Below are 19916 nucleotides of genomic sequence, written 5' to 3'. Positions count from 1 at the left end.
ATGATCTCAGGGTGCCAGGATCAAGCCCCACATCGGGCTCCCTGCTCAGCCGGGAGCCTGCTTTCCCCCCCTCTCTGCCTGCTGCTCTGCCTACTTGTGATCTCTCTCTCTCTGTGTCAAATACATAAATAAAATCTTTTTTATTTTATTTTTTTAAAGATTTTTATTTATCTATTTGACAGACAGAGATCACAAGTAGGCAGAGAGGCAGGCAGAGAGAGAGAGAGGAAGGCAAGCAGGCTTCCCGCTGAGCAGAGAGCCCGATGCGGGGCTCGATCCCAGGACTCTGGGATCATGACCTGAGCTGAAGGCAGAGGCTTTAACCCACTGAGCCACCCAGGTGCCCCTAAAATCTTTTTTAAAAAATAAAATAAAAGGCCCAATATGGTTTGAATTTTTTTCTGTGCATATATTACTTTTCAATCAAACAGAAGTGGTTAATTTAAAAAAATGTTTTAATCTTCAGCAGATTCTCAGCTTTCTCAAAGGGAACAGGGTTCCGAGGGAAGCACCCTTACCTACTTGGCCCTATCAGTTCTATGGGAATGAGGGCTTAAGATGAGCTGTTCGTGGTCCCCTGGTCCTTCTCCTCACCCAAGCCTGACCTGATCTCTGACCACTCTGTTTCCCCCCTGTAGGCATCATGTGTATGGACCACCTGGAGGAGATGCTGAAGCTGGTAGATGGCAATCCCATGATGATGAAGGATGGCAAGTGGGTGGTACAGAAGTATATTGAACGGCCTCTGCTCATCTTTGGCACCAAATTTGACCTGAGACAGTGGTTCCTGGTGACCGACTGGAACCCACTTACCGTGTGGTTCTATCGTGACAGCTATATCCGCTTCTCCACACAGCCCTTCTCTTTGAAGAACCTGGACAAGTGAGCCTCTCCCTTACCTTCTCTGAGCTCCTGGTCTAGCTGGGGAGCTGGCAAGGAACAGGTGGATCCCCCATGCCACGCTGGGCTCCAAACACAGACTGCAGGCAGTCAGGTCCTCCATCCATCCAACAGCTACTTACCAAGGGTGTTCTAAGCACTTGGGATACAGCAATGACCAAAATAAGAGCCCAGTTCTCAAGAGTTCACAATTCCCGCACATAAACTGGGCATATATAAAATGGTCTGCCCGCATCCTACCCAACAATGTTCATTATTTTTGCCATTCTAAGCCAAAAATGGTTATCTTATTTTAATTTTATCTCTTTTATAATGAGTGAAGTTAAATGCCTTGTGCTTATAAGGCGTCATTTTAATGCTGTTTCTCATAGATAAGCAATGAACGTAATAAGTAAAATTATCTAATAGGTTTAAAGATGGTACATGTTATTAAAAAAAACGGAACATAGAGCAGGGTAAGAGGGTTCAGGAGACATGCAAAAAGAGAGAGGCAAGTTGCAGTGTTAACTCGGGGGATGAGAAAAAAGCCTTGTTGAGTCTTGGGTTCAAATTCCATTGCTGTAGCTGCTAAGCTGGGTGACTTTGGTCACGTGAAACCTATTGAGGCTCCACTTTTCACATCTGAAGAATGGAGGCAGTATTATGAAACTCATAGCTATCGGTTACTGAATTCTTCGTATGTGACAGGTGCTAAGCACTTCATGCATTTTGTCTCACTCATTCATGAAATACGGGTGAAGTGGGTTCTAGTGCGACCCCCATCTTACAGATGTGAAGGAGCACTTGGGTGAAAAGATCTCACAACTAGTCAGTGGTGAAGGTAGGCCTTGAGCAGTCTTGTTTTTTTGTTTTTGTTTTTGTGTCGAGCAGTCTTGTTGACTACAGGGCCCACACTCCTACCCACCTTCATACCTTCCAGGCGCTGGGAGGGCTAACTGAGACTAAAGCCCATAGTTCTGTGGCCCCATAGGGAGTGCCCTCAGAGGGTTGAGACTGGTTCTGGCCTTGCAAGAATATAACAGGGCCCAGGCCTTTGTCCTTCTTGCCCTTCCTCACAGAGTCCCATCTCAAGGTATATGGTCTGGGGTGGCCCAGGGGTGGTTCCAGGGTCTGCCTGCCCTCCCCACATTTGGGTGGGAGAGGCTCAGGGAGCCAGAACCCAGCTTTCTGCTCTCTGCCCCAGCTCAGTGCACCTGTGCAACAACTCCATTCAGAAGCACCTGGAGAATTCATGCCATCGGCACCCACTCCTGCCCTCGGACAACATGTGGTCGAGCCAGAAGTTCCAGGCCCACCTGAAGGAGATGGGGGCCCCAGACGCTTGGTCCACCGTCATCGTGCCCGGCATGAAGGCTGCTGTGATCCATGCCCTGCAGACCTCCCAGGACACCGTGCAATGTCGAAAGGCCAGCTTCGAGCTCTACGGTGCTGACTTTGTGTTTGGTGAGGACTTCCAGCCCTGGCTGATTGAGATCAATGCCAGCCCCACCATGGCCCCCTCCACTGCTGTCACCGCCCGGCTGTGTGCAGGTGTGCAAGCTGACACCCTGCGCGTGGTCATCGACCGGCGGCTAGACCGCAACTGTGACACAGGAGCCTTTGAGCTCATCTACAAGCAGGTGAGGTAGAGCCCAGACAAGACCCTGGGGAGTCTGCCCCCCTTTCCAGGCGTCCCTAGGGTGAAACACAGGGCATTGCAGTTGGACGGAACTGGTTCAAGTTCTGGTCCTGCTACGCTGTCTCAGTACCACCACTTCTACCCTTGAGCCTCCGTTTCCTCATCTGTAAAATGGAGATGCCATTACCATCTTTCTCATAGGGTTTGGGAGGATGAAGATGAGTTAATATGTGCAGATCATCCCTACGATCCAGTCATTGCACTACTGGGTATTTACCCAAAGAATATGAAAACACTAATTTGAAGGGATATATATGCACCCTCTGTTCACTGCAGCATTATTTACAATGGCCAAATTATGGACATAGCCTAAGTGTCCATCGATTGATAAAGAAAGTGTGGTATATACAGTGAAATATTATTCAGCCATAAAAATGAATTCTTGCCATTTGCAACAACATGGATGGAGCTAGAGAGTATAATGCTAAGTAAAATAAGCCTGTAAGAGAAAGGCAAATACCATATGATTTCACTCACATGTGGAATTTAAGAAACAAAACAAAAACAAAGGGAAGAAAAAAAAAACCCAAAACCAGATGCTTAACTATGGAGAACAAACTGATGGTTACGGAGGGGAGGCAGGTGGTGGATGGGTGAAACAGGTGATGGGGATTAAGGAGGGCATGTGTTGTGATGAGCTTGGGGTGATGCATGGAAGCACTGAATCGCTATATTGCTATATCGAATACCTGAAACTGATGTAACATGGTATGTTAACTATGCTGGAATTTAAGAAAATTAATTGTAACACTAACAACAACAAAAATATACACGTGAATCATATTTCTGGAGCGGCATATAGCAAAGTGTTAAAAGCAAAACTTCCCTGGGTTCAAATTCCTACTCAGTAACTATGAGCTGTTTGGCTTTGGACAATTTCCTGACCCCTGCGGCACTCAGTCTCCTCATCTGTAAAGTAAGACTGCAAATAGTCCCTACTTCATAAGGTTGTGATAATTAAATGAGTTGACATAAGTAAAGCTCTTTAGAACAATGCTGGAACATAGTCAGTGCTACAGATTTTAGCTACTGTTACTACCTAATAAGATTGGCGGGTGTTTCACAATGGCATCACATATAAGGTCTGGACGTGGGAGCTGCTGCTGCTGCTGCTGCTGTTAATATTATTATTATTTTACTCCTTTGTAATAATTTTACTCCTCTTGTTCCAGAAAGAGAATTGAGTCTACTTATTGGAATAGAATAAGATTTTTAAAAAGTCAGAAAACCAATTTCAAGGGTTTCTGAACTCTGCAAGTAGTCTCTTGCCAGTTAAATTAAATATCGTAATCCTAGGTATCATTCTGACTGGGATTCAGCTTCTACCAAAGTTTGGCTACAGGTAGAGAACATGCTGATCACATGACCCAAGTGTCCTAGTCTTGTCACTGTTGCTGATCATAAATTAATACTGGCACTTTGGTTTCAAAAAACATAAGTGAAGGGATGCCTGGGTGGCTCGGTTGTTAAGCATCTGCCTTAGGCTCAGGTCATGATCCCAGGGTCCTCGGGTAGAGTTCCACATCGGGCTCCCTCCTCAGTGGGGAGCCTGCTTCTCCCTCTACCTGCTGCTCCCCCTGCTTATGCGTGCTCTCACTCTCTCTCTGACAAATAAATAAATAAAATCTTAAAAAGCAAAAAAACTTGGCGCTCCTGGGTGGCTCACTCAATTAAGCACCTGCCTTCAGCTCAGGTCAGGATCTCAGGATCCTGGGATCGAGGCCCACACAGGGCTCTCTGCTCAGCAGGGAGCCTGCTTCTCCCTCTCTCCCTGCCTGCTGCTTTGTCTGCTTCTGTGCGCACTTGCTCTTTCTCTCTCTTCTCTGTCAAGTAAATCTATAAAAAAAAAATAAGTGAAGAAATATAAGGGCTGGAAAGTAAGACAAAACCAAGGGGAAGGGAATGTTCTAGCACAGTGGTTCCCAAATGCTGGTTCACAGGCCAGAATCACCTGGCTAGCTTTCCAAAGATCCAGGTGTCAGGAAGCCACGCCCCCAGAGATTGATCTGAAATGTTTGGTTTAGGGACTACACATCTGCATTTTTCAGATGTCCTAGTTGTCCCAAAAATCTTTTATTGCTTGTTTCTTTTTGTTTTTTATTATCCTTTTAAGATTTTATTTAATTATTTTAAAGAGAACATGAGCAGGGGGAAGAGCAGAAGGAGAAAGAGAGAGAGATTCTCAAGCAGACCCTGCACTGAGTGTGGAGCCGATGCAGAGCTCAATCCCATGACTCCAAGACCACAGCCCAAGCCCAAATCAAGAGTCAGACACTCAACAGACAGACCACCCCCCAGGCACCCCTGTTTTTGTTTTTTAAACTAACATGTAATCAAGATACACACTTGGCATTGGTTGTTTTTGTCTTAATTTGTCTTACTTTTTTTTTACCTTTATAGATAACCCTGCTCAAAAAGGAGAGGCAGGGTAGGAGGTACACAGAAAGCATTGGGCCATAGCAACTCTGAGATCTAGCCTCGCACATATTTCCAGTTTAGTGATTAGGAGCCATTGTTACTTCCTAGGAGTTCTCTGTGGCTCTTGGTTCCATTCATTGGGATCTCAGTTCAGCCCTGAGTCATCCTTCCTTTTCCATGAACATCCACAATAGTTCTTAGTCTGTTACATGCTCATAGAAATTTGGGGGTACAGAAGCCTCTTTCATTTCATATTGTATCTGTCCCTTTTAGCCCAAGTGGATATTTTTAAAAAAACATTGTGGGTTTCTTATGTATTGATTTATAATCTGTTCTGTTACACAATAACCATATTCACAAACCTTAGAACTCTTCTCTCTGTGACCCTGCTGTAGGACAATAGTCCTCACAGTTACGAAGCCCTGCTGTTAACAGAGAGTGCCTATAACCCTTTCTGTTAACTTAAAATGTCTTGAAGATTTAAACATAAGACCTATGGGTTATACCTCGGGATGCTTAAAAGATCTGTAGCTGCTTTGAAGGACTTAGATCAGTCTTAGATCTCTCTTAGTGAGACATAAGTGACATGTAAGTATTATATTTACTTAAAGTATACAATATTTGTATATGTATATATTTGATATTTATTTTTTATTATTTATTTAAGATTTTATTTATTTATTTGACAGACAGAAATCACAAGTAGGCAGAGAGGCAGGCAGAGAGAGAGGAGGAAGCAGATCCCAGGACCCTGAGATCATGACCTGAGCTGAAGGCAGAGGCTTTAACCCACTGAGCCACCCAGGCGCCCCTATATTTGATATTTAAATATGTTGTGAAATGATCACCATGATAAGTCTAGTTAACATCCATTACCACACATAGTTATAATTTTATTTTCTTCTGATGAAAGCTTTTAAGATCTACTTTCTTAGCAACTTTCAAATATGCAATACAGTATCAACTGTAGTTACCATGCTGTACATGACATCCATGATTTACTTTTTTTCTTTTTTAAGAAAGGGGGAGAGAGCAGGGTGGGGAGGGCTAGAGGGAGAGGGAGAGACAGAATCTAAAGCAGGTTCCATAGCCTGAGAAGGGTCTTGATCTCACAACCCTGGGTTTATGACCTGAGCTGAAATCAAGAGTTGGCCACTTAACTGACTGAGCTACCCAGCTGCCCCCATGATTTGCTTATTTTATAACTGGATGTTTGTACCTTTTGACCCCCTTCATCCATTTCACCACTGCCTCTGGCAACTGCTAATCGGCTCTCTATGAGTTAAGAGTTTTAGGTTTTGTTTTTGTTTTTATTTTTATTTTAGATTTCACATATAATTTACATCATGAAATATTTGTCTTTCTGACTTATTTCACTTAGTGTGATGCTCCCAAAGCCCAACCATTTTATCACAAATGGCAAGATTCCCTTCTTTTTTATGTCTAAATAATATTCCATGATAGCTAGTTAGCTAGCTAGCTAAACAGACAGATAGTCACATTTTCTTTATTCATTCATCCATTGATGGATGCTTATGTTGCTTCCTTGTCTTGGCTGTTGTTAATAATGCTGCCATGCACATGGGGGTACAGATATTCAAGACAGGAATACTTTTTTTTCCTTCAGATAAATACTCAGAAGTGAAATTGCTGGATCATATGATAATTCTATTTTTAATTTTTTGAGGAAGCTCCATCCTATTTTCCACAGTGGCTGCACCAGTTCTTACTAACAGTTCACAAGGGTTCCCTTTTCTTCACATCCTTATCAACACTTGTTTCTTACCTTTTTGAAAATAGCCATTTTACACATGTGAGGTGATATCCCATATGGTTTTGACATGGAGTTCCCCCAAGATTAGTGTGATGTTGAGCACCTTTTCATGTGCCTGTTGGCCATCTGTCTATCATCTTTGGAAAAATGTCTGTTCAGATCCTCTGCCCATTTTTAAATCAGATTACTTGTGTTTTTGCCATTAACTTGTAGGAGTTCTTTATATATTTTAGATATTAGCCCCTTATCAGATATATGATTTGCACATACTTTCTCCCATTTGGTGAGTTGCCTTTTCACTTTGTTGATGGTTTCCTTTGTTGTGCAGAAGCTTTTTTAGTTAGATGTAGTCCCATGTTTTTATTTTTGCTTTTGTTGCCTTTACTTTTGGTATCAAATCCAAAAAAATCATTGCCAAGATTGATGGCGAGGAGCTTAGTACTGCCAGTGTTTTCTTCTAAGGGTTTTATGGTTTTGGGTCTTAAATTCACTTTAATCTATTTTGAGTTGGTTTTTATGTGTGTGGTAAATTGTGGTCTGGGTTCATTCTTTTGCATGTGGCTTCTAGTTTACCAGTACCATTTATTGAAGAGACTGAAGGAGATACTTCTTGTATCTCCTTTGTCATACATTAATTCACCTGGTATGTGTGACTTTATTTCTGGGCAGTTCTATGTTCTGTTCATTTGATCTAGGTGTCTGCTTTTATGCCAGTACCACACTGTTTGATTGCTACAGCTTTGTAATACAGTTTGAAGTCAGTAAGTGTGATGCTTCCAGCTTTGTTCTCCTTTCTCAAAATTGTTTTGGGGGCTCCTGGCTGGCTCAGTTGGTGGAGTATGTGACTCTTAATCTCAGGGTCATGATTTTGAGCCCCATGTTGGGTGTAAAGATGACTTAAAAATCTTTTTAAAAAAAGATTGTTTGGACTGTGCAGGGTCTTTTGTGGTTCCTTATAGGATTTAGGATTATTTTTTTCTATTTTTGTGAAAAATGCCATTGGAATTTTGATAGAGATTGCATTGAATCTGTAGATTGCTTTGGGTCATGTGGACATTTTAGTAACATTAATTCTTCCAATCCATGAGCACAGAATATCTTTACATTTATTTGTGTCTTCAGTTTTTTTCATTGGTATCTTAGTTTCCAATGTACAGGTCTTTCACTTCCTTGATTCCATTTGTCACAGGTTTTATTCCTTTGGGTGATCTTTAATTTCTTTTAATCTAGAGCAGCGGCACTGCTTTTTCTTCCCCCATAGTTTGTTTGGAACTTTTGAAGGGACCAGGCTGGGTGTTTTGTAGAACTGTCCCACATTCTGGATTTATCTGATTGTTTCTTCATGGTGCTGTTTAGCTTGTTCTTCTGTTATCTCAATGTCCTGTAAACTAGAAGTTAGGCCAAACAGCTTGGTGAGGTTCAGGTTAAACATTTTTGGCAAGAACACTTGAGAGGTGATGCTGAGTGCCTTATATGGTACCACAAGGCACACACTGTTGGACTGTCTCCTGATTAGTGATGCTAAGTCTGACCACGGGGTTAGGGCAGTAGCTACCAGATCTCTCCATTGTCACTTGGCTCCTCCCTCTGGCAATGATCACTTACTCTGTAAAGTGATGCTGAGGCTGTGTGTGCACATGACACATTTTCCTGTCATCCTTTTCACCAACTTGCTTTGATACCCAATTTTGATTCTTGCCTCTTTGATCAGTTGGGCTTTGTGGACTTGGTTATTTTTAACAATATCCAAGTGATTCTGATGTTTAGATTCTAATCAGGTTCCTCTACTGACACAGAAAATACCTCAGAGAGTAGCTCAAGGTTAAAGGGGGGTCATTAGCAAGACACAGGGGGCTTTCCTGGAGCCTAGCTACAGGATGTACAGCTGGCTTAATAGGAACTGAAAATTGTACAGGAGCTCCTCTCTTAGACCTTTTTCTCTGCCTCCTTCTGCAAATTTGCTACTTCAGTCTCTTAGTAGAATGCCTTCATTAAAGCTCTTAATTTCTGCTTCCCCGTATTGGGTTCATGCAGGCCTCCAGACAGGCTCCAAGCCTCTTATCTGTCTGGGTGACATAACTCAAATTCTGTCTGCAGAGACTCTGGCTTAACTCAGGAAGCTGTCTGTCAGCAGTGGCTTGTGGAGCAGAGCCATACACATTTCAGCAGGGGCTGGGAGAACTTAGGGGAGGGTAAAGGGTAGGGGGTGCTGGTGGTAGCATGGCTAAGGCTCTCTGACTCCACTGGGTTACTAATCCCAGGGACTCTGTGACTTTCTAGGTATTGATTCAGGCCTCTGGAGCCAGACTCCTTAGAGGACAGAGGTGGGCTTCCTATTTCTTAGCCCAGAGATTAATTCCATCCATCTGTGTCCTGATTCCTTCTGGGCCTAGGATTCCAGCATCACTGTCTGAACAGGCCTCATCTCCTCTTCTTTTCCACAGCCTGCCGTGGAGGTACCCCAGTATGTGGGTATCCGGCTCCTAGTAGAGGGCTCCACCATCAAGAAGCCCCTGGCAATGTATCACCGGCGGATGGGGGTCCACCCAGCACTCCCTCACCTGCTGACCCAGAGAGGCTCTGGGGAAAGCAAGGACTCAGGGACCCTAACCCACAGGTCAGCTCCTAGGAAAGTTGCTGGGGCCAGGAGCCTGGGGCACACTGAGAAGCCAACCTTCACTGCCACCACCTCGGCCCCCGGAAAGGGGAAGAAAGGCAAGGCGAAAAGTGCCACAGCCCTGGTCTATCCCAACCTCCGGAAGTGGGAGCCCCCCAGCACCAGGATGGGCTGCATTTTCACCATGACCTTTGCTAGTGGGGACAGGGAACCCCACCCCTTGAACAGATTGCCATTGAGTCCGAAGAACCCCCAGGCCCTGGGTAAGATCATTCCCACAAAACACCCTGGGGTCCCAAGGCAATTTCTTCCTGCTCTTCACGCCCCCTCCTCCTAACCACCTGGATTTGCAACCCCACCATTGCCCCACCAAGAAGACACTAGTAGAAAGGAAAAGCCACCACTTCCAAAGTTTTTTTTTTTTTTTAAATGCTCGACCAAATGAGTATTGTTCTCTCCCAAAGTAGCCACCCTGCAAGGCAGCTGGACTTATTTCAAATGCCAGGACTCAATCCCGGGTCCATCTCTCTCCAGAGCCCAAGCTTTGCCTGCTGCAGTATTCTGCCTTTGCCTCCATGCAGAGTTGCCTCTGGGGGAAAGGGGCTAATAACTGTACAGCATTTAACAGTTTGCACTGTGCTGCTACCTAACCAGCTCCTTTAGTCCTCACAACCTAGCAAGGTAGGTGCTATTATCCCCATTTTCCAGCCGAGGTATCAGGAAGTTTAAGGAAGTTGCCCGAGGTTGCACATCTCAGAAGGGGCAGAGCTGGGATGCAGACCCAGGTCTGTTGGACTCCAAATACTGTGTTCTTCCCACGGCCTCTGGAGGAGGAACTGGGAGGGCTCCATCTGTCATCTCAAACCCCAAGCCTTCCTCTTCCCCCACCTTCCCACCCTTCATGCTCTCCTTGAGGGGCAGCTTGTCGGCCTTGGACCTTCCCCAGGCCCTCATGGCCCCATTTTGCTCCCACAGCCCCTTCCCACTTCCCCAGCGTCCACACCAAGGCCCGGCTGCCTTCTCCCCATGTGCTCCGATCCCAGGGGCGGGTCCTCAGACTGCAACACAGCAAGCTGGTGGGCTCTAAGGCCCTGTCAACCACAGGCAAGGCCTTGATGACTTTACCTACTGCCAAGGTTTTGATTTCCTTCCCACCCAACTCTGAGCTCAAGTTGGCATCCAGCGTCCTGAAACCAAGAAAGGTGGGCCTTGAGCTGTGACTTGCACCCTGGTGGGCAGTGCTGAATACAGGGCTCTAGGGTCAGGGCTGGAGGGCATAGGCAAGGGCAGGTCCCAGGCTGGCTGGAGCCAGAAGGGAAGGGCTTTGTTTCCTCAGAACCCCCTTCCTGAACAGATTTCTTGATCATCTCTTCCACCTCTTCCCCCCTTTCACACCGAGGCTGTTGCTTCCCAGCGCCTTCGTGGTCCCCATCCTGGAAGTGCCTTGTGGCCTCTACCTTTCGAAGCTGGAAATCTTCCTAGCAGCCACAGGAAGATCAAAGCCAAAGGCAAGTTCAAGACCAGACTGTGTGACAAACCCAAGGCTGAGGCATGCCTCATGAAGACACTGAGCCTTCCAGGACCCCTGCCCTTTATCAAAGCATACCAGGAGCTAGGGGGCATGGGGGATGTGAGGCCAGAGAAGCCCTTGCTTTGGTCCTCAGTGCCCCTGTCCTGGATGCAGCGCCAAATAAAAAGGAGCAAGTGAAGTTTCCTGGGCTTGGCTCCGTTTCTGTTGGATGGTGAAGAGAGAGTAGGCTGGGGCCCTGTGCCCCAACATCCAGAGTGAGAGCTAGAGGCTGTCAGACATCCTTCCACAAAGCAAAGGGCCAGAATTCCACCCCATAGCGACAGACATGGGGTTTCCTATGCAGTGTCTCTGTGGCATCTCTGATCTTGGATTGGGGGATAAGCCTCACTTTGTAGATGAAGAAACGGAGTCTGAACGAGGAGACATGGCTTGCCCAAGATCATGTGGCAGTGAGAAGGCTAGGACGTATTGCCAGACTGCTCACCACTGGGAGATCCCCAAGCCCCAAGTCCAGGGGAGAACCTGGCCCAGCAGCAGAATGACATCTAACAGGTGTCAGATTTACACCATGAGATGGGGGAAGGATGGACCTCGTCTAAACACCAGCCCTTCTCTGGAGCGAGTTGGTCTGTCCCTTCCTCAGCAAGGGCCCATGGTCTCCTAGAAAGGAAATATCCGACCAGCCACACCCATCTGAAAAACTTTGGTATTTCTTAGTTGTAGTGAGTTGAATGTTAGTCTCCCTTCCCCCAAAAGATATATCTGCCTGGAACCTGTGAATAAGTTAATTTGGAAAAATGGTCTTCATAGATGTGATTAAGTTAAAGATCTTGAGATGAGAGTACTCTGGATTATCCAGGTGAGCCCTAAATGCAATGACAAGTGTCCTTAGAAGACGCAGACATGAGAAGACCATGTGAAGATGAGGGCAGACTGATGTGATGCGGCCATAAGTCAAGGCTTGCAGCCGCCAGGAACTGGAAGAGGCAAGGATTCATCCCTAGAGACTTCAGAGAGCACAGCCCTGTTGACACCTTCATCTCAGACTTCTGGCCTCCAGACAGATCTCTGATAAAATCAGTTTCTGCTATCTTAAGCCACTCAGGTTGTGGTAATTTTGTTGCAGCAGTCCTAGGAAACTAATACGCTAGTCAAGTGAAGATACATATACTCTGCCAGCATCTCTGACGTAACTGAACCAGGAAATGCACATGAGCAGCTTCACACCAGTGTTGTGCTAAGAGTTGAATGATGATGTTAACAATAGAATGAATCAACTGGGAGAGTCATGCACTGGAATTCAAACCCACAGCACACAATGCAGATGCATTTCACAGTGTGGAACAAGAACAAGTCGCTGAAGAGTATATACATATATAGCATGACTCCATTTACAGAAACTTTAGAATTGGGCTAAACAAAATATGTTGTTTAGGGATGTATATTTGGTGGAAAAACTTAAACAAGGAAAGCTCCCATGTCAGGGGAGGGGCTTCCAACCTAGACTGAACAGTAGAACCCCTTCGGGAGCTTCAAAAAAGATTAATGCCAGGATCTCCAGCCCAGACTGATTAAATTGGTATCTTTAGTGTGCAGAATCCCAGGGAAGGAAGGGGCTTTTTAAAAGTTTCACTGAGGGGGTTCTAATGTGGGGCCAGGGTTGAGAACTACTACCCTAACAGGGAAGGAGAGGTATGTTTCTATTTCGTGCCAAGTGGTGCTTATATGGGAATCGCCTTGTACTTATTCTTTAAATCACAGAGCTATTTATGTACTCTTCATATGTTTGATATATTTCACAATTTTTTCAAGTAAAAGGTCTAAGATTTTGACTTATATGAAGTCCCTGGAGTAATCAGATTCATAGACACAGAGGAGAATGGGGCTACTGGGAGGTGGGAGGATGGGATGGGGTGTCAGTGTTTAGTGGGGCAGAGTTTCAGTTCTGCAGGCTGATGGGATGTGACGGTTGCGCTACAATGTGAACATACTTAATGCCACTGAACTGCTCACTTAAAAATGGTTAAGACGGTTAGGGCACCTGGGTGGCTCAGTGGGTTAAGCCTCTGCCTTCGGCTCAGGTCATGATCCCAGGGTCCTGGGATCGAGCCCCACATCAGGCTCTCTGCTCAGCAGGAAGCCTGCTTCCCCCTCTCTCTCTGCCTGCCTCTCTGCCTACTTGTGATCTGTTTGTCAAATAAATAAATAAATAATATTTTAAAAAATGTTTAAAAAAATGGTTAAGATGGTAAATTTTGTTATGTTTTTTTTAGCACAACTAAATGACAAAAAAGTTAGATATTTCCTCTCAGCTAGAACTGGGACAGAAACAGCCAAATAAAATCGCATACTGAACTCAGCAGAAAGTATGCTTCATGATAAACGTTTACTTTCTCAGCAAATCCTCAAAACCATACTATGAGGTAGGTACTTTTATTAACTCAGCAGAGAGGTGAAGTCATCTGCCTAATACCATACAGCAAGTGGCCTAGCCAGGCTCTGATCTTAGGTTTGTCCAAATGTAGAGCCCAGGATCTTAAAGCATGGCCTTAGTGCACGTTGAGCACTGACCTCATTCTCCTCAGGCCTGATCGTAGGTTCATCCTCCTCTCCCCTCACCTCCATCCCCACTGTTTGCCAGTGGAAACAGAAGGAACAGAAGGAGGACTATTGTTGGCGGAGCCCCAGGCACTGTAGGGTCCTGGAGAAATAAGGGGGTAGGGGTGCCAGAAGCTTCATGGGGGCCTCCATGGGCCTCATGCCTGGAAGATGGAGACAGCGCAGGTGGAGATGCAAGGGCAGTTGGGCAGCCTGGGCCGGGGTCAGGCAGAGGCGTCTGAGGAGGGCTTCGGCCAGGACCTGGGGTGGGAGAGGCATGTCAGCATTCAGCCAGGTTGAGTTCCAACCAGCTCTAACCAAAAATGGAAGTAAGGCAGGTCATCCCTCCCCTGCTCCCTCCCTGTCCATAGTTTCTTATTCATATCTTCTCTACACAAACACACACTCACATATACCATCACACTATGGCAGAGACTGGCTAGGGTTCACCAAATCGGTTCCCACCTGGCACACAGCTAAACATTTCCGAGTCCCTCTTGCAGATTATTAACTGCATGCCACGTGATAGTTTTAGCCAATGGAACAGGAGTGCAAGTATAAGCCGCTGCCAGACCTGACTCATGAAAACCTCCCACACGGACCTGCACTGTACTGTTTCCCTTCATCTGCTGGCTGCATGGCAATGCCTGGGTCCCTGAGTGACCTTGGAGTAAAGCCCACCCCTACCCCACCCCCATTCATTAGATTTAATGGGAGGGAAACTGTTGTGTTAAACTCTGGGACTTTGGGGTAACTCTGTTAAGAGCACATAGAGTAACCCTAACCCACACACAATTATGTTTAGTCCTTACACCAGGGACCTAAAGAACAATGGACTTAAAAGGGCCTTGAGAAATCAGCTGGTTCAAGTCCCTTATTGAACAGATGGGCAGAATGAGGCCTAAGAGAGGGAATGTTATTTGCTCAAGGCACACAGTAAGACAGGGCTATAGATAGCTCTGGAAGCTAAGAGGGCTGCCACTCAGTCCCAGATTTCATAGCTAATGTCTGAAGGTGCTGCCCACTCTCACCCCACAGCCCACCCCCCGAAACAGTAGGTAGGTGGGTGTGGGTACCTGTCTTTGGGGCTTGGTGCTCTCAGCTGGCAGTAGAAAGCGCTGGCCCAGGACAGTGCCCACACGGGCAGAGTATGTGTGATCCCCAAGCACAGGGCAGAGCTGCAGTACCATGTGTACCTGGAGCTGACTGGGGAACACTGGGGGACAGGAGACAGAGGAAAGATGGTGGGCAGCTGCTCTTTCTGTCCCACCCAGGATCATCATCCCTCCTCTCCTCTGGGGAAACACCACCACTCTACTCCCATTTACAGATCATGTGGTTTCAGTGAGGTCAATGCTACCGCCCGACTCCAGAGGAGGGTGCAAGAGCAGGTCAGCACAGTCATAACCATCAATCTACCCAGCCTGTAGGATTCGCTCATGAAGAGATACAACCTTGAATTTACTGCTGAAGCTACTGGAAACAAGGAATGCCTTTTCCTGCTAGGGTACTAGACTGGTGCAGGCCTGGAGCTGCCAGAGCCGCTGGCCATCTCTACCGTGCCCAGAGGAGAGCCTGTGGGAGGGAGAAGCCAATATGCAGGAGGCAAAAAGAAATGGAGAAAGAACGTCCCGAGGACATCCTCTGAGCCTCTAGATCTAGCCATGCCTAAACTTAAGTTATGGGAGCCAATACCTTCCCTGTTTTTAGCTTACCCAATTTGAACAGGTTTTGGGGAAACCTGACAAAGAAATGGGGAGCTATGTGCTAGGCATGGTACAAAGTGCTTCACATATGTAAATTTATTTAATCCTCATGACAGCCTGAGAAGGGGGTCCTATCATCATTCCCATATTCACACAGGAAAACTGAAGCTCAAAAAGAAGTGACTTGCACACTACCATTAGCTGGGATTCAAACCCAGGAGCTACCACTATGCTTCCATGTCTAGCAATATGGTGGACTGGATAATCTAAAAACTCCCTTGCTCTAAACCACCTAGAAATACCAGAAAAATATAAGAACCATCCTTTTAAATACAGAGCTGGGCAGAGGAAATTAAGTCCCCAAGACCAAAGCCAGTGGAAAACAAATCCACAGTACACAAGTGCCAACGTTTCATCTATTCCAGGGATGCTGCAAATCTTGGTATCCAGGGGTCTTGGGTTTAAGTAGCTACCTAGGGGCCAGGGCTGAGGCCTTGGTACCCAAATGAAATCCTAGAGGAGCTACATCTTCAGTAAAGGGGTGAACCAGGAGAAAAAGCTAGCCACCGATGAAGACAGGTCATCACCTTAGGTATGGGCGAAGGGAGTGAAGTTCTCCCCTGAGAATTCACAAGCATGAGCCCACTCTCACACAGGTTTGGGACTTTATACCAGCGCGATCTGTGAACTTCCAACCAAGACATTAATATTGAAAGAGAACTTGAAACAGTGATAGCTCTGGGGCATTTGGCAGAACCAATGGCAGAACCTCTCCCGAGAGCCCTACCTACAGTGAGGCAACAAAAGATTTCCACAGATAAAGGCCCAGCTGAATGTGAATCCACAGTCTGAATCACAGAGCAATGAAACAATCTACCAAGTATGAGAGTCAGCATGAAACACCATAGGATTAGGCCCTCCAGAACTTCAGACAATGAAAATACAGAAATATATATAGAATAGGAATATAGAAATATCAGTATGTTTAACTTGAACAAATAATATGAGAAAAAAAGATGCTCTATATTTTTCAAGGCCATTTTTATTTGTAAAACAACCAAATAGGACTCCTAGAAGTGAAAGAAAAATACAGTCAATGGATGGGCTGAATTGGCAGATCTAACTGAAAAGAAAATTATTCACCTGGAAAATAGATCTAAAGAAATTACCCAGAATGCAGTAGGGATGAAGAAATGAAAAATATGAAAGAAAAGAGACCTAGTAAGTAGAATGAGAAGGTCAGACACCTCTCTCAGGCATTCAGAAGGAAGAGAACAGAGGAAACACAAGAGGTGCAACATTTGAAGAGAAAGAACTTTCTGGGATTGATGACATATATTCATTTTCAGATTGAGGAAGCAAAGTGAATTCCAAGCAAGATAAATAAAACTGAGCCCACACACCTAGATTAAGCACAGTGAAACCACAGAACACCAAAGACAAAGAGAAGATCCTGAGACCAAAAACTAAGAGAAAAAAAAAAAAATAGATGGGCTACAAAGGAATGACCATCAGATTGGCAGCAGAAGCGCTGTCTCCACCAGCTGGGTCTGACTACTCCCCTCTTAGAGACCATCAAATGCTCCCCAAGCTGCCATTAACACCACCACCATCTTCTTCCCACTCCCCCTCCCCGCCCCCCAGCCAAATACAGTTGTGAAGGCTGGCAAGGTTCCAGACCCACCTGTCAGTGGCTGCAGCTGGACCAGGGCACAGCCAGAGCCCATGGCCATCACATGGAAGTGGCTGAAGGTCCTCTTGACACCTTCTTGGAAGTCTTTTCGGGATGGGGACTTCACTGGAATTACCTGTGGTGTCAGCCCCCAAGAATGAACAAGCTTCACATACAACTGGCAGCTCACCCAGACCCTCTCTGCTCCCAACAGATGGAGCCAGAGTATAAGCAGTAGTCACTTGCCTGTTTTAGGGGACAAGAGAGCCAGCCACCCCAACTCTATACCCTTGACTCCTCTTTAGGGATAATATATTTGGAGAGTCCCCTCCTGTTCCCTCTCAGACCTGACTTACTAGATCAACGCCATCAATGTGTTCCAGTTTCAGAGCTGCCTGGATATCCCCCTCAGAAGTAGCTGGAATCCCATCAGTGACAGCACTGAGAAAGAGGCAGGAAGAGGTCACAGGACGGCTTGCCAGGACCTCCCTACTGCCCGGGGAAGCCTCCCATCCCCTCTCACCAGTAGGTGGCTGTGGGTCTCTGGGCTCTCCGTGAGTGGATGAAGAATTTCTGCAGGCGGCTTGCTGTCTGAGGACAGCTGGAGAGGAGTACAAGCCCAGAGGTCTCTCTGGAGAAAGAGGATAAATCACAGAAGTTAAAGTCCCTTGGTTTCACCCACAAAAAAAGGAGACCCCTTGGAAGGAACACAGGCCTGCTTAAGGCCAAGAGGTCACACCAAAGCTATAACCCTGACTTCCTCATGTTTGATAATAAGACTACATAATTTAATGAGTTTCTCATTCTCCCCTGGTCCCCAAGGAGCTCACAGCCAAATGTAACGATTACCATCCATTGCTGAATGCCTACAATGTGCTGGGCACTGTAGTAGGAATTGTGTATATATTGGCTTGTAAATAATTTAATTCCCCAAAAGCATATTTCATCTCAAGTACCAGCTCTAATTGATGGCAGTTAGAGGAAAGAATACTGTGGATCAACCAGCAATGCCTGCCATGATTATGGGATTGGGGAAGTGACTGCACACAAAGCACTGCTCTACTTTATGATTAAGGGAACTGAGGCTCAGTGAGGTTTCATGCTTTGCCTAAGATCACAGTTTGTGCACACGGATTGGAACCCAGATCTGTCTGCTCCCTCCTTTTCCTTGCATCCTTTCTCTGTGATCCCAAACCAGCCTATGGAACATGTCTCAGCCTATTCCCAAGCAACTGCTCCCTCACCCAAGATGGAGGCCTGTCCTGCTATCCTCCCATCACCGCCCACCACTTACTTCCCAGATGCCTGGACAACCTGGAGCTCCCGATCCCTAAGCCCCAGGGACTGGCTCAGCTCTGGCAGCACTGAGAACAACGTCAGCTCCCCTGGTTTTCCTGGGGGAAAAAAAAAAAGAAGGAAAAGTACAAGTTGCTCTCAGAGGCCTTTGGCTTCATGCCACCATCTCCTTCTTTTCATTATCCAATCCCTCAGAGCCATCAAACCCTATTCCAGTACCTCCCCTACCCCTGACTATACCTGTCACTGGTAGACCTGGTGGCTTATTCAGCGTCACAAGAGGTCCTAGAACATACAGTATGTGAGCAAAAGCAGCAGTTAGAGTTTATAAGGTACTTTCTCAATTCAACTTCTCTTGTGCCCCCACTACAACTCTCAGATATGAGTTATCAACCACACCCTAAACAGAAATTCTTTCAGTCCTTGGCATATGCTAAGCTTGTTGCCACTTTAGGCTTTTATACTTGCTGTTTCCTCAGTCCCTGATTTTTACCTGTCTGGCTCTTTCACATCATCTTGGCTCAAATGTCACTACCACAGAGAGGCCTGAATCTCCATCTAATGTCGGCCACACAGTTATAACACCCTGTTTTATTCATCGCACTGATCAGTAGTAAGTACCTTGTCCATTTATTTCTGGTTAACCCATTTCTCCCACTCAAATATTGGCTCCCTGAGAGTAGGAACCATATTCATCTTGTTGAGCACTGTATAACTGTGTCTGGAACAGTGTCTGGAATAGAACCTATGCTCAGTAAATAGCTGAGAAAATTAAACCACTGGAGACTTGGGTCCACAGAAATTATTTTCCTAAAGTCACACAGTAACTGATTACAGAGCTTAGATCTGACTTCAGATCCTACGTTTTGTCCACAAATAATTTATTATGACAATTCTTATTACCAAGCGCCTACCATGTTCAAGGCTCTCTAGTTATTTGTACCCTCACACCCCTATTCCCATGATGCTGAGGCTCAGGCAGATTACGTGGCTGGTTCCAGGTCATACCACTAGTGGGAGGCAGAACCCGGATATGACCCCCAAAGATTTTGTTAGGGAGCCCAGTCACCCTGCAGAAGGCTCTGAGCCGCAGGCTCCCCTCCCAGATCTCTGTGCAGCTGCCCCTCCCAGCCCTCACCTCTCTGGTCCACTATGGCTGCCCTCAGCACATCAACCAGCCCGTTCCGGGTGAGATTCTCTAGCTGCAGCAGCCCCGCGAATGGCTGGTCCCCCAGGGGCCCCGACCGCTTGCTGGATCCTCCTCGGCGCAGCTGATGTCTGGAAAAGGTGGGGTAAACAACTGTTTCCTGAGGTGTGTCCATTCTTATCTTCACACACCTTAAAAATCCTGCCACCTCCTACAAATGCCTGAAAATGCCTGGATGAGCCTCCCGAAAATTCATAAACAACGGCGCCCATTTTGCAGGAGGGACGTGAAGCTCAGAGAAACCAAATGAGTAGTTCAGGGTCACACAGTAGTAGCGGAATTAGAACCCATGCCCACCTAAATCCAGATCCCACACACACCTTACCCCGGCCCCAACGTCCCACCCACACAAAGGGGCAGAGGGAGGCCTAATCACCCGGCTTCGGTGCTAAAGCTTGAAGCCTTGGGCCCTGGGCGGACCCCTGTCCCCCGCCGGCAGCCACACCAGACTTGGCCCAAAACCCGACAGCTAGCCATCTCCCCAGCGGAGACAGTGCGCATGTGTCCAGAAAGGCCGAC

General features: G+C 46.3%; 2 protein-coding genes across 7 annotated transcripts in view; one reads left to right on the top strand and one right to left on the bottom strand.

Moving 5' to 3' along the window:
- Positions 1 to 10607, top strand: part of TTLL3 (tubulin tyrosine ligase like 3) — a gene marked incomplete at both ends in the record, with an annotated part of 25732 nt that extends 15125 nt beyond the window's left edge. The window contains 5 exons of one of the 4 annotated variants that reach the window (XM_080804659.1): positions 639 to 882; positions 2084 to 2519; positions 9215 to 9497; positions 10096 to 10172; positions 10363 to 10503. In XM_080804659.1, the coding sequence (XP_080660785.1) occupies positions 639 to 882; positions 2084 to 2519; positions 9215 to 9497; positions 10096 to 10172; positions 10363 to 10503 (1181 nt within the window). Of the gene's footprint in view, positions 1 to 638; positions 883 to 2083; positions 2520 to 9214; positions 9651 to 10095; positions 10173 to 10362 lie in introns of all 4 variants that reach the window. The other 3 variants (XM_080804658.1, XM_080804657.1, XM_080804660.1) reach the window with 3 other exon arrangements.
- RPUSD3 (RNA pseudouridine synthase D3) lies at positions 7852 to 19916 on the bottom strand. 3 transcript variants are annotated; one of them, XM_080804691.1, is made up of 9 exons: positions 19774 to 19916; positions 19329 to 19468; positions 18431 to 18475; positions 18189 to 18288; positions 17418 to 17525; positions 17251 to 17335; positions 16907 to 17030; positions 14593 to 14732; positions 12693 to 13777 (listed from the first exon to the last, which is right to left on the bottom strand). In XM_080804691.1, the coding sequence occupies exons 1-9, from the start codon at positions 19896 to 19898 to the stop codon at positions 13586 to 13588; spliced, it is 1059 nt and encodes a 352-aa protein (XP_080660817.1). In that variant the 5' UTR covers positions 19899 to 19916; the 3' UTR covers positions 12693 to 13585. The 3 variants fall into 3 exon arrangements, 2 of the variants coding, with proteins under 2 accessions (XP_080660818.1, XP_080660817.1); XR_013966885.1 differs by having other exon boundaries at positions 13287 to 13777; positions 14593 to 15091; XM_080804692.1 differs by lacking the exons at positions 12693 to 13777; positions 14593 to 14732 and adding an exon at positions 7852 to 8158.

The sequence above is a fragment of the Martes martes genome (genome assembly GCF_963455335.1).
Source record: "Martes martes genome assembly, chromosome: 1".
Lineage (NCBI taxonomy): Eukaryota > Metazoa > Chordata > Mammalia > Carnivora > Mustelidae > Martes > Martes martes.
The sequence above is the reverse complement of the archived record's forward strand: the minus strand, read 5'-3'. Positions and strand labels throughout refer to the sequence as shown.

Bases quoted from the DNA above. Each gene is read 5' to 3' on its own strand.
- RPUSD3 (XM_080804691.1), bottom strand. From the start codon at position 19,898: ATGCGCACTGTCTCCGCTGGGGAGATGGCTAGCTGTCGGGTTTTGGGC. The intron at 18,289-18,430 runs GTATAGTCAGGG...TTTTTCCCCCAG, and splicing joins ACCAGGTCTACCAGTGACAG to GAAAACCAGGGGAGCTGACG. The intron at 14,733-16,906 runs GTGGGTCTGGAA...CCTGTCCCCCAG, and splicing joins CCAGCTGCAGCCACTGACAG to TGTTCCCCAGTCAGCTCCAG.